Raw genomic sequence first — 13,652 nt, 5'->3', positions numbered from 1 at the left:
GACACACAGACTGACAGACAGACAGATTTAGGTAAGGCGGAGGTGTCTGACTTCAGATAACTTCTACTGGTGTGTAGTTGATACAGCTGTGTGCTTGGTGTGTAGTTTGGCCTGGCGTGTTGGTCAATTTGGGGCAGGATGGGTTGCGTCAAGCAGTACCAGTAGAGGACCAGTCTCCTGTTCTTCTTGAGTGGACTCATCCAATGGGGTAAGAGTACCATCAGGTCTACACACACCCCTCCACTCCTACCCAGGGTTACCTTTAAGTTTGCAAAATAAAGAAGAACATTATGCACATTAAAGTACATAGAAATGTAATATGTAACATTTTATACAGTCCCCTGTATCAATTTGTGAAAAATGTATCTGCATATTAAAGAAACAAAAGTTTGTGCAGATTGTCAGTTCTCTTTTACTATTAGCAAAGTGAAAAGTGTTGAGTTGCATTTTAGTGTCCTTTTATCAGATGATGGGGTGGACTGTTGAAATGGCCACAGTTCTAAATCAGTGTTTCTAAAACCTGTTTTCTACATGGTTGGTCTGCTGATGAAATGTTATGAAATAGCCTTGGCATAACAGCTAACGTCTACTGGGAATGAGTCACATGATGTTTCTGCTTTCATCAAACAGGCGCTATGAAAACAATTAATTGAACACAACCCTGGAAGATGATTTCTGTCAGATGGCAATGTTGCAGCAGTTATTACACATTTTGATTTGCAGCACATTCAAACCTCCTCTACAGCAGGTTTTAGTCTTTGAGCTGGAGCTGTGTCTGTTCTCAAACTACTACAGTTGAGACATAACTTTGGCGATATGAATGCAGTTTTCTTAGTTTATTGACAAGAGGAGAACAGTGCAGACTGAAACCATGAAAAACATTTGAAGCCAGAAATACTTGTCTGAGAATATCATCTTCCTATTTTTTCTTATGTTCTCCATCTAGGCGGGGCTACGGTGCTTGTGGAGGTGCAGTCTGGCCCTCTGTATCGTGTGATTGGCTACCCTTTCTTCATGTCCTGCAACGTGAGTGGTTTCTCTAACCCGGCAGCCCGGCAGGACTTCAGAATCTCCATCTACAAGCCAAACAGACCCACCCGTGAAATCCAGATCATCAGCACAGACGACAACAACTATGCCATGTCAGTGTACGGCGTCCGCGTCAGGGGCGGTGGCATCACTCTGGAGCGCCGGTAAGTGACCTCGGTCCTCTTCCACGGGAAGAGTCTGGAGGAGGGGGACGAGGGCGAGTATGAGTGCCACACCCCAAACTCAGAGTTAGAATATAACGGGACGTACAATGCTAATGCCACATTGAAGGGTAATGTTATTTTTTACTGCCTAAATGACAATACCTTCTTTGTCTGCCATATCTGTATAATTCACAAACCATTACTTAACTAACTCTGGTTACTTGAACTTAATCTGACAATCACATTAACCCCTGCCTACTGTAGTGTTGATATCCATCCCTCAAGTCCTGTTTCCATAGTGATCAAGGACACCCTGACCACCTCCTACACTGGCCCCGCTTCCTTCAGCCTATCAGAGGGGGGTGCCCTAACCCTGCAATGCCTCGCTTCCAGCAACACCTTCCAGCACACCCACCTGTCCGTCACCTGGTATCTCCAAGGAGACGGAGAGGCCTTGCCCCGCCCCATCATCTCTCTGGACTGTGATTTGACGGTGAGTCTGGGTCAGGGGTTTGAGGGACGGTACCAGGCAGGGTTCATTGGTCTGGACAAGCTGGAGGAGGTCACATACAGGCTGAAGATGGCCAGGATTGAGCTGTCCGATGCAGGGAGGATCTACTGCCATGCCCAGGAGTGGATCCAAGACCCAGACCTGAGCTGGTACCCATCTCCCATAAAGACGCACAGGCAACCACGTTGGGAGGTCAAAGCCATAGGTGAGAAACACCTCAGTGTGTTTTTTGCTTCCCAGCCTTAGCCTTGGACCTTGGATTATGTTTACACATCCATGCAATGCTTTTGTGTTTGTGCTTGGCTAAGAGGAATTATGGGTTAAGAGGACTTATACACGAATGCCCAGTCCTGCTTTTGTCCGATTTCCTGTAACTAAATTCTGTTTTAAGGTTTCCTGTGTCTCAGAGGTGATTATGAGTGATGAGTTTCCTTTCTGTCTGAGAAGTAGTTGTGAGTGAAATTCTGTCTCTCTCTGTCAGAGGTGGCTCCCGACCAGGGTTCTAGCTCTATGGTGGTACTTATGACCATGCTCAAAGCACAGCTCCAGGAGGGGGAGGAGCTGGCCGTGCAGTGTATTGTGGATGCCTAGGGCCTTGCAGGGCATTTTCTCTCTGTGGCCTGGGTCAAAGACAACCAGGAACTGGCCCAGATTGGGCCAACTGGCGTCCTGTCTGTGGGGCCAGAGTACGGTGGGAGAGAGAGCGGGGGCGAGCTGAGAGCTGTGCGGACGGGGAGAAGACACACCTGCTTACCCTGCGGCCCGTCAGAACCCAGGACTAGGGAGTGTACCACTGCAGGGCCTGGTCACAGGAGAGGGATAGGAACGGGGTCTTCACACAGGGACCCAGCCAGGAGTCAACCACCGAGCCTATCACCATCAGAGCTATAGGTGAGTGACCTGACACTGAGCAGAATCAAAGCTACAGGTGAGTAATCTAGTAAGAAGCCAATCAGAGTCAAAGCTACAGGTGAGTAATCTAGTAAGAAGCCAATCAGAATCAAAGCTACAAGTGAGTAATCTTGTAAGACGCAAATCCAAATCAGAACTACAGATGAGTCATCAGGCCCTGAGTCAGAGTTAGAGGGTGTGTTTGAGTTGTAAAGCTATTGAAGATGAGTACAGACAGACGTCGACAGGGGAGATGCATCCACTGTAGTGGTTTTCAAACAGCAAGGCTCAGATCAATATGACGGTGTGAACACACGTAGCTGTCTTTGTTTATGAAGGTTTTTCTCTACAATGTCGAAATAACCAGTTTAGAGCCTCCGTATCACACACTGACAAACTGTACTGTACAGGTATCAAATATCCATTCATTTGTATATACCCACTGTATACATGAAATTGCTGCAAAGTTAGTTCCAGTTCCAGCCACGTCTTTGGTAACGTTTGTGTGGGTCCAGCAAAAACACTCTAATAATTGGTTGACAATAGAGCCTCCCACAGTGCAGGCGATGGCTGCAGGATTGTTATTTATTTTATGTCACCTTTATTTATATTGACTGTACGTTTGTTTATTCCATGTGTAACTCTGTGTTGTTGTTTATTCCATGTGTAACTCTGTGTTGTTGTTTATTCCATGTGTAACTCTGTGTTGTTGTTTATTCCATGTGTAACTCTGTGTTGTTGTTTATTCCATGTGTAACTCTGTGTTGTTGTTTATTCCATGTGTAACTCTGTGTTATTGTTTATTCCATGTGTAACTCTGTGTTGTTGTTTATTCCATGTGTAACTCTGTGTTGTTGTTTATTCCATGTGTAACTCTGTGTTATTGTTTATTCCATGTGTAACTCTGTGTTATTGTTTACTCCATGTGTAACTCTGTGTTGTTGTTTATTCCATGTGTAACTCTGTGTTGTTGTTTATTCCATGTGTAACTCTGTGTTGTTGTTTATTCCATGTGTAACTCTGTGTTATTGTTTACTCCATGTGTAACTCTGTGTTATTGTTTATTCCATGTGTAACTCTGTGTTGTTGTTTATTCCATGTGTAACTCTGTGTTGTTGTTTATTCCATGTGTAACTCTGTGTTGTTGTTTATTCCATGTGTAACTCTGTGTTGTTGTTTATTCCATGTGTAACTCTGTGTTGTTGTTTATTCCATGTGTAACTCTGTGTTATTGTTTATTCCATGTGTAACTCTGTGTTATTGTTTATTCCATGTGTAACTCTGTGTTATTGTTTATTCCATGTGTAACTCTGTGTTATTGTTTATTCCATGTGTAACTCTGTGTTATTGTTTATTCCATGTGTAACTCTGTGTTGTTGTTTATTCCATGTGTAACTCTGTGTTGTTGTTTATTCCATGTGTAACTCTGTGTTATTGTTTATTCCATGTGTAACTCTGTGTTATTGTTTATTCCATGTGTAACTCTGTGTTATTGTTTATTCCATGTGTAACTCTGTGTTGTTGTTTACTCCATGTGTAACTCTGTGTTGTTGTTTATTCCATGTGTAACTCTGTGTTGTTGTTTATTCCATGTGTAACTCTGTGTTGTTGTTTATTCCATGTGTAACTCTGTGTTGTTGTTTATTCCATGTGTAACTCTGTGTTATTGTTTATTCCATGTGTAACTCTGTGTTGTTGTTTATTCCATGTGTAACTCTGTGTTGTTGTTTATTCCATGTGTAACTCTGTGTTATTGTTTATTCCATGTGTAACTCTGTGTTGTTGTTTATTCCATGTGTAACTCTGTGTTGTTGTTTATTCCATGTGTAACTCTGTGTTGTTGTTTATTCCATGTGTAACTCTGTGTTGTTGTTTATTCCATGTGTAACTCTGTGTTGTTGTTTATTCCATGTGTAACTCTGTGTTGTTGTTTATTCCATGTGTAACTCTGTGTTGTTGTTTATTCCATGTGTAACTCTGTGTTATTGTTTATTCCATGTGTAACTCTGTGTTATTGTTTACTCCATGTGTAACTCTGTGTTGTTGTTTATTCCATGTGTAACTCTGTGTTGTTGTTTATTCCATGTGTAACTCTGTGTTGTTGTTTATTCCATGTGTAACTCTGTGTTGTTGTTTATTCCATGTGTAACTCTGTGTTATTGTTTATTCCATGTGTAACTCTGTGTTGTTGTTTATTCCATGTGTAACTCTGTGTTGTTGTTTATTCCATGTGTAACTCTGTGTTATTGTTTATTCCATGTGTAACTCTGTGTTATTGTTTATTCCATGTGTAACTCTGTGTTATTGTTTATTCCATGTGTAACTCTGTGTTATTGTTTATTCCATGTGTAACTCTGTGTTGTTGTTTACTCCATGTGTAACTCTGTGTTATTGTTTATTCCATGTGTAACTCTGTGTTGTTGTTTATTCCATGTGTAACTCTGTGTTGTTGTTTATTCCATGTGTAACTCTGTGTTATTGTTTATTCCATGTGTAACTCTGTGTTGTTGTTTATTCCATGTGTAACTCTGTGTTGTTGTTTATTCCATGTGTAACTCTGTGTTATTGTTTATTCCATGTGTAACTCTGTGTTGTTGTTTATTCCATGTGTAACTCTGTGTTGTTGTTTATTCCATGTGTAACTCTGTGTTGTTGTTTATTCCATGTGTAACTCTGTGTTGTTGTTTATTCCATGTGTAACTCTGTGTTGTTGTTTATTCCATGTGTAACTCTGTGTTGTTGTTTATTCCATGTGTAACTCTGTGTTGTTGTTTATTCCATGTGTAACTCTGTGTTATTGTTTATTCCATGTGTAACTCTGTGTTATTGTTTACTCCATGTGTAACTCTGTGTTGTTGTTTATTCCATGTGTAACTCTGTGTTGTTGTTTATTCCATGTGTAACTCTGTGTTGTTGTTTATTCCATGTGTAACTCTGTGTTGTTGTTTATTCCATGTGTAACTCTGTGTTATTGTTTATTCCATGTGTAACTCTGTGTTGTTGTTTATTCCATGTGTAACTCTGTGTTGTTGTTTATTCCATGTGTAACTCTGTGTTATTGTTTATTCCATGTGTAACTCTGTGTTATTGTTTATTCCATGTGTAACTCTGTGTTATTGTTTATTCCATGTGTAACTCTGTGTTATTGTTTATTCCATGTGTAACTCTGTGTTGTTGTTTACTCCATGTGTAACTCTGTGTTATTGTTTATTCCATGTGTAACTCTGTGTTGTTGTTTATTCCATGTGTAACTCTGTGTTGTTGTTTATTCCATGTGTAACTCTGTGTTATTGTTTATTCCATGTGTAACTCTGTGTTGTTGTTTATTCCATGTGTAACTCTGTGTTATTGTTTATTCCATGTGTAACTCTGTGTTGTTGTTTATTCCATGTGTAACTCTGTGTTATTGTTTATTCCATGTGTAACTCTGTGTTATTGTTTACTCCATGTGTAACTCTGTGTTATTGTTTATTCCATGTGTAACTCTGTGTTATTGTTTACTCCATGTGTAACTCTGTGTTATTGTTTATTCCATGTGTAACTCTGTGTTATTGTTTATTCCATGTGTAACTCTGTGTTATTGTTTATTCCATGTGTAACTCTGTGTTGTTGTTTATTCCATGTGTAACTCTGTGTTATTGTTTATTCCATGTGTAACTCTGTGTTGTTGTTTATTCCATGTGTAACTCTGTGTTATTGTTTACTCCATGTGTAACTCTGTGTTGTTGTTTATTCCATGTGTAACTCTGTGTTATTGTTTACTCCATGTGTAACTCTGTGTTGTTGTTTTTGTCGCACTGCTTTGCTTTATCTTGGCCAGGTCGCAGTTAAAAATGAGAACTTGTACTCAACTGGCCTACCTGGTTAAAACAGGTAGACCAGTTGAGAACAAGTTCTCAGTTACAACTGTGACCTGGCCAAGATAGAGCAAAGCAGTGCGACACATACAACAACACAGAGTTACACATGGAATAAACAAGCGTACAGTCAATAACACAATAGAAAAAATCTATGTACAGTGTGAACAAATATAGTAAGAATAAATAGGCCATAGAGGCTAAATAATTACAATTTAGCATTAACACTGGAGTGATAGATGTAAAGATGATGCTGTGCTGGGGTGCAAAAGAGCAACAACAAAAAAATAACAATATGGGGATGAGGTAGTTGGGTGTGCTGTTTACAGATGGGCTGTGTACAGGATGGGCTGTGTACAGTATGCAGTTGGTTAAGAGCAGCTGCAGAAACTTGCAGTCAACTGATCACATGGTTTTTGTGAAGTTCAAGCAGTCGACATGTAGGAACAGGTGGGAGAAGTTTTATCCCCATAATGCAACACATTTTGACTTTGAAAGGCGACTTGACAAAACCGATACACTATAAATGCACCCAATGTAATGCTGTAGGTGTTTCATCAGCTTCCCAAATGGCTGCTACATCAAGCAACAACAGAACCTCAATATCCTCAATAACTTTAGTTTGTGCATTGACCTGACTCTGACCTCTGTTATTACACATGTACCACACAAACACTTCTCACACTCAGCACCTTCTTTTTTCTGTTCTCAGAGAGAGGTTTGGCCGTTGCCATGGAGAACCAGAAGGTGATCGTTGACGAAGGGAGTGAGTGAGCGGAGTGAGCGGGGTCAAGGGTCAGCTCACCGTCACCTGGAATTACAGATCAGCCTCCACGACAATGGGCACCTTCAGTAATGTCACCAACCTAAGCCGGATGGGTGTGATGAAACCGGGGGCAGAGTTGGGGCAGCGAAACGTTCATACCATACGTCCCACAGCAGACACATTCACCCTAGAGCTGAGTGAGGTTAAGCCCTCTGACGCAGGAGCCTATCAGTGCACTGTATCCGAGTGGACCAAGGAAACCAATGGTAATGCCAAGAAAACCAGCAGCCAATCACAAGACTGCATCGTGGAGGTCCGTCCCGTGGGTAAGAGCACTGTGTGTGTGTGTGTGTGTGTGTGTGTGAGAGAGAGAGAGAGAGAGAGAGAGAGAGAGAGAGAGAGAGAGAGAGAGAGAGCGAGAGAGAGAGAGAGAGAGAGAGAGAGAGAGAGAGAGAGAGAGAGAGAGAGAGAGAGAGAGAGAGTGTCACCCTGGTGGTCAAACATAACAGAAAAGTGAAAACTAAACATTTGTTTGCCTCATTTGTTTGCCTCATTGATTTCCATGAATATTTAATTTAACTCAGCACAGATTAATTCTTCAAGTTATTGGAGACAGTGTTGGTATATTAACTGAGACATGTAGCATGAGGTAAGCTTTCAGCTCCCACATTATCTATGTAGAAATCAATAACTTTATGGCTGACCACTGTTGTCTCACATGTCAGATGGATTCGATTGAATCTCCTTGCCCTTACAGCCACTAGTAGAGTGGCTGCAGAGTCTCTGATAAGGGTGGACCTGAAGAGTTGCGGTATTGAGGTGACAGGGGGGTTTGAGGTGGAGCTGGTGTGTGTCGGGTTCGAGGGCCCTCCCTCCCGATCACTGTGACGTGGAGCCTGCAGCGCGAGGGGGGGTCGGCCCCGGACAACATCCTGACACTGTTGCACACCGGTGACACCATGTGGCGCGGCGACCAGAGTAACTACCAGTTGAGGGTGACCACCAGCAAGGGGGAGGTGCATCACATCCTCCGCATCATCAGAGCAAGTGGCAGGGAGGCAGGGTGCTATCAGTGTGTGATCTCAGTGTTCCTGCAAGGGAGACACAGGAATCCGCAGAACTCCAACCTGCTGGCTGTGTTGGTCCAGACTCCAGGTAGGTAAGGTCAAAGGTTACAGGTCAACCTGGGGTTAGGGTCTCAGCCTCCATCACACTTTCTTTATCTCTCACTCTCTCTCTTCCAGAGGGTGTACTTACCCTGTCCTCTAGCCCCTCCCCTCTGGATCAGAGCATCAACGCAGTCATACAGACGGAATGCTCCGTTGTCAAGGCAACTTCTAACTCATCCCGCTTCGCTGTCACCTGGTTGGCCCAGAAGAAGGGGGTGGGGAACCAGACTCAGCTCAGACCACGATGCAGTGATAACACTAGGGGCGGAATTAGGCACAGAACAGCGAATCAGTATGAGAACACGTGAGAGGTGGAGCTTCGAACTAACCATCCGACAAGCCCATAGCTGGGACAGGGGGAGGTACTACTGTGTGGGGGAGGAGTGGCTACAGGATCCTCACAGCGTATGGTACAAGCTCATGTCCTCTTCTGCAGCTATGGAACTCCGCCTACAAGAGACGGGTGAATTATCCTGATGACAAGGCAACAAAATACTGCATCGGTAGAAGAACATGCAATGTATATCAGATCTATAGAGTATCTTGTTGTGCTAATTTGCAGTTTCTCTGTCTTGAGTCTCTCTCTTTCTCTCCCAGTGAGTGACCTCAGTGTTAACAAGACAGATCTGGACATGGAGGTCAGAGAGGGGAAGCGGGTGGAGCTGACCTGCACTTTGACCTCAGGTGACCCTGCCTCTCTCTACGCACTCACCTGGTACTACATGAGGCATGGCTCCTCCTCCTCTCACAGGGTTCCCCTGGTGATTCTAGGCCATGATGGCACCCTGAAATACCCAGATGACAACCAAGGGCTCCAGGCCCAGAAAGGGAGGCTGATCTTCTCCAGGAACACTCATCGTACCTTTCTGCTGGGTCTACAGGGAGCTCGTCAGGATGACAGTGGAGTTTACCAGTGCCATGTGCATCAGTACAAGTACAGTCATGACGGCAACTGGGAATGTAGCGCCTCCAACCAATCAGGCAGAGCCAACCTCACTGTATGATGTCCATGATGTCGGACTATACAAATGCAACTGAATCACAATGTGTTTTTTTTTCTTACCTTCCTCTGTTCTCTCCCTCTCCAGAACTTGAGTCTGAGTTGCTGTCTGATTCCCCACTGGATTAGTTATACTCATCTTCATCCCTCTTGTCTGTATCCTGGCAATTGTCATCATGATGCTGTCAATCAAGCTGAAGAGGCGGGGTTCAGCTGGAAACAAGAAACAAGCCAACTCTCTGTGGGTGGAGGAAAACCCACTGAAGCCATGCCCAGAAGAATGAGAACAGAGGAGAGGTGAGGAGGGAGATAGAGAGAGGATGAGAAGAGCTAAGGAAATAGGAGGAGCACATAAGAGAGGAGAAGAAATGAGGGGAGAAAAGGAGAGGATGTGAGATGGGGAAGGATGATAAGATGGGGAAGTGAGAGAATAGGAAAGGAGATAAGGGAGAGCTGAGCAGCATTCAAACTTTTTTCATTTTTATGTGATTGATTTTTAATTCCAAGCAGATTTTTACTTGTTAACACAAAAGGATTTACATTTACTTCCTTTACGCAGAATTAGAACTTGAAATGTACATTGGCACTCCTTTGAGAGAAGAAGATCAAGGCAGAAACAACATTTGATTTTGATGTAAACCGTCCAGAGCTGGTTTTAGGGGGTAATGGACAATTTTACACAGAGTGGAACAGGAGAACCCAAGAGCAGACTCAGACGAGAGGACTGGGATGAAGTAACCAAGGAATGTATTTAAACATGAGGAAGATGGAGTGCAGACCAGGGGAAGCTCAGGTGGTTTGCAGGAAACCAGGTGCGGAGGCTGGAGCGACAGGGGTTGAGACAGGGTAAGCAGGTCCGGAGGGCATCCAAGGAAGTAGTAGAGTGGGGAATCCAGAACAGAGTAGCAGGGTGACGAGACGTTGAACTGGAGCCAGGGACCAGAGTCAGAGCAGGCGGAATGAGCAGAGATTACGATCTGGCAGTATGGAAGTGGCAGGACTGTGTATTTGTAGAGGTCTTGATTATGGAACAGGTTGCAGCTGGAGGGGGTCAGCTCTGACTCCAGCACACCTGTCTCCGCCCACACAATCACACAGACACACACACACACACACACAGAGAGAGAGAGAGGGAGAGGGAGAGAGAACTGGGGGAGTGGCGGCGGGTCAAGGAGACACAGGATGAGCAGTAGAGGGTGTTGCAGGAGCAGATGTGACAAAAATAGACTTTTGGATGAAGTTTTTTTAATGTAGTTTTACTTCTCCTTTAAAATATTGAGTTAGTGTTCTCTGATGACTCAAAGCTCCAGACCCGCTGACTAGCAGATGCGCTGAAACCTTTGATCATAAATCTGATCATTAACTTTGTATGAACGAGTTGTTCACAAATATTATATTTATGAATTGTTGAAAGGTATTCCGCCATGTACTGTACTCATCAACATTTTGCCTCAAGAATGGATGGGTTTTATTTCTTAACTTGTTTGAGTTGGGAATGCTAAATAAACTTTTGAAGCACTTCTTAACGAACTCTAAGATAGTGTTTATGATATCACAAACATTTCAGACCAAAAGTCATTTATATACCATTCCTGTCAGACATGTACCATTTGTAAAGTTGCTGGTGTTTATCTGGTTTGTAATAAATATAGTTAGAATAAACGTATTCTTATTTGCCAAATACAACAGGTTTAGTGTCACACCCTGATCTGTTTCACCTGTTCTTGTGATTGTCTCCACCCCCTTCAGGTGTCGCTTGTTTTCCCCGGTGTATATATCCCTGTGTTTCCTGTCTCTCTGTACCAGTTCATCTTGTATGTTCAAGTAAACCAGCTTGTTTTTCCTGTGCTCCTGCTTTTCTATTCTCTTTTTGCTAGTCCTCCCGGTTTTGACCCTTGCCTGTTTCTGGACACTGTACTGGCCTGCCAGACCATTCTGCCTGCCTTGACGTCGAGGCTGCCTGCCACTCTGTACCTCCTGGACTCTGATCTGGTTTTGACCTTTTGCCTGTCCACGACCATTCTCTTGCCTACCCCATTTGGATCAATAAACATCTAAAACTCCAACCATCTGCCTCCTGTGTCTGCATCTCGCTTTGTGCCCTGATATGTAGACCTTACAGTGAAATGTTTACTTACAAGCCCTTACAACAATGCAGTTTTAAGAAAAAGTACGTGTAGAGTTAAAGTGACTATGCATAGATAATAAACAGAGAATAGCAGCAGTGTAAAAGAGGGGGCAATGCAAATAGTCTGGGTAGCCATTTGATTAGCTCTTCAGGAGTCTTATGGCTTGTGGGGTAGAAGCTGTTGAGAAGCCTTTTCGACCTAAACTTGGCGCTCTGGTACCACTTGCCGTGTGGTAACAGAGAGAACAGTCTATGACTAGGGTTGCTGGAGTCTTGACAATTTTTAGCTCTGACATGCCTGGAATAGAGGTCCTGAATGGCAGGAAGCCTGGCTCCAGTGATGTACTGGGCCGTACGCAATAGCCTCTGTGCCTTGTGGTCGTAAGCCGAGCAGTTGCCATACCAGGCAGTGATGCAACCAGTCAGGATGCTCTCGGTGGTTCAGCTGTAGAACATTTTGAGGCTCTGAGGACCCATGCCAAATCTTTTTAGTCTCCTGAGGGGGAATATATTTTGTCGTGCCCTCTTCACAACTGTCTTGGTGTGCTTGGACCATGATAGTTTGTTGGTGATGTGGACACCAAGGAACTTGAAGCGCTCAACCTGCTCCACTACAGCCCCGTTGATTAGAATGGGGGCGTGCTCGGTCCTCCTTTTCCTGTAGTCCACAATCATCTCCTTTGTCTTGATCACGTTGAGGGAGAGGTAGTTGTCCTGGCACCATACTGCCAGGTTTCTGACCTCCTCCCTATAGGTTGTCTCATCGTTATCAGTGATCAGGTAACATTAAATTGATCTGAAATACAGTGTAGACATTGTTAATGTTGTATATGACTATTGCAGACTATTGGAATATCTACATAGCCGTACATAGGCCCATTATCAGAAACAATCACTCCTGTGTTCCAATGGCACGTTAGCTAATCCAAGTTTATAATTTTAAAAGGCTATTATGCAATTATGCAATTATGTTAGCACAGCTGAAAACTGTTGTGCTGATTAAAGAAGCAGTACAACTGGCCTTCTTTAGACTAGTTGAGTATCTGGAACATCAGCATTTGTGGGTTCGATTAAGTCTCCAATTTACAGTAGCAACTACAGTGAAAGAATACCATGCTATTGTTTGAGGAGAGTGCACAATGTTGAACATAAAAAGTTATTAATAAACAAATGATGCATATTTGGGCAGTCTTGATACAACATTTTGAACAGAAATGCAATGGGTCCGGTAGAGGTTAAATATCCCTACAAGCGCTGCCTGAAATGTGCACTTTGGATCGTATTTTTCTTAAAGATCGGGACTTTTTTTTCAACATTTTGTAAAAAATCACGCAAAATTTCAACGTCCTGCCAGGAATATAGTACATGCATATGATTAGTATGTGTGGATAGAAAACACTCTGAAGTTTATAAAACTAGTTAAATCATGTATGTGACTATAACAGAGCGTGAGGAGCAGGCAACAGCCCAAGGAAAACTGTTCACAAAAAAAAAGGATATCCTTCCGCCAGTTGCCTGTATTGTCTATGGCAAGGGAAAATAGATAGCGAGCAGGTTACAATGCCTACAGCTTCCACACGATGTCGCCAGTACTGTCATTTGCGTTGAAGTTAATCCTTGGTCGGATGAGAAATAGGCACTTCCTGTCATCGAGCACACATCTTGAACTTTTGAGAGAGAGAAAACGGAGCATCATTTCAAGAACTGCTGCTATTGAATACAGATCGCCCCGTGATCAATTTGATCGATTATTAACGTGTACTAATACCTAAAGTTGGTTTACAAAAGTAGTTTGAAGTGTTTTGTCAAAGTTTATCGGCAACTTTTTTTATTAAAAAAAATGACATTGCGTTTTGTAAAGCTGCTTTTTCCTGGATCAGACAGGGTTCATGCTATCAGATAATAGCTTCTCATGCTTTCGCCGAAAAGCATTTTACAAATCTGACATGCTGGCTAGATTCACAACGAGTGTAGCTTTAATTGAGTACCCTGCATGTGTGTTTTAATGAAAGTTTGAGTTTTAGCGAGTACTATTAGCATTTGGCGTTGCGCATTTCCATTTCCTGTTGGCTATGTGAGACGCAGACGTCTCACCTTGCCCTAAGAGGACTGACGGACACGCCACAAATACTCCCAC

At 43.0% G+C, this 13,652-nt stretch overlaps 1 protein-coding gene across 1 annotated transcript; it reads left to right on the top strand.

Moving 5' to 3' along the window:
• Window positions 1-174: 174 nt before the first annotated feature.
• LOC109871208 (immunoglobulin superfamily member 3-like) lies at window positions 175-9,678 on the top strand (the record flags this gene model as incomplete). Its single annotated transcript, XM_031806035.1, is given in 11 exon segments — window positions 175-208; window positions 947-1,326; window positions 1,429-1,947; window positions 2,296-2,437; window positions 2,440-2,464; window positions 7,237-7,571; window positions 8,062-8,373; window positions 8,463-8,613; window positions 8,615-8,850; window positions 8,985-9,347; window positions 9,517-9,678. Coding segments are annotated over 11 exon segments (2,652 nt in total), but the record flags the coding sequence as incomplete, so codon positions are not given.
• Window positions 9,679-13,652: the final 3,974 nt, after the last annotated feature.

This window comes from Oncorhynchus kisutch, linkage group LG26 (assembly GCF_002021735.2).
Source record: "Oncorhynchus kisutch isolate 150728-3 linkage group LG26, Okis_V2, whole genome shotgun sequence".
In the NCBI taxonomy this organism is placed as follows: domain Eukaryota; kingdom Metazoa; phylum Chordata; class Actinopteri; order Salmoniformes; family Salmonidae; genus Oncorhynchus; species Oncorhynchus kisutch.
The sequence above is the reverse complement of the archived record's forward strand: the minus strand, read 5'-3'. Positions and strand labels throughout refer to the sequence as shown.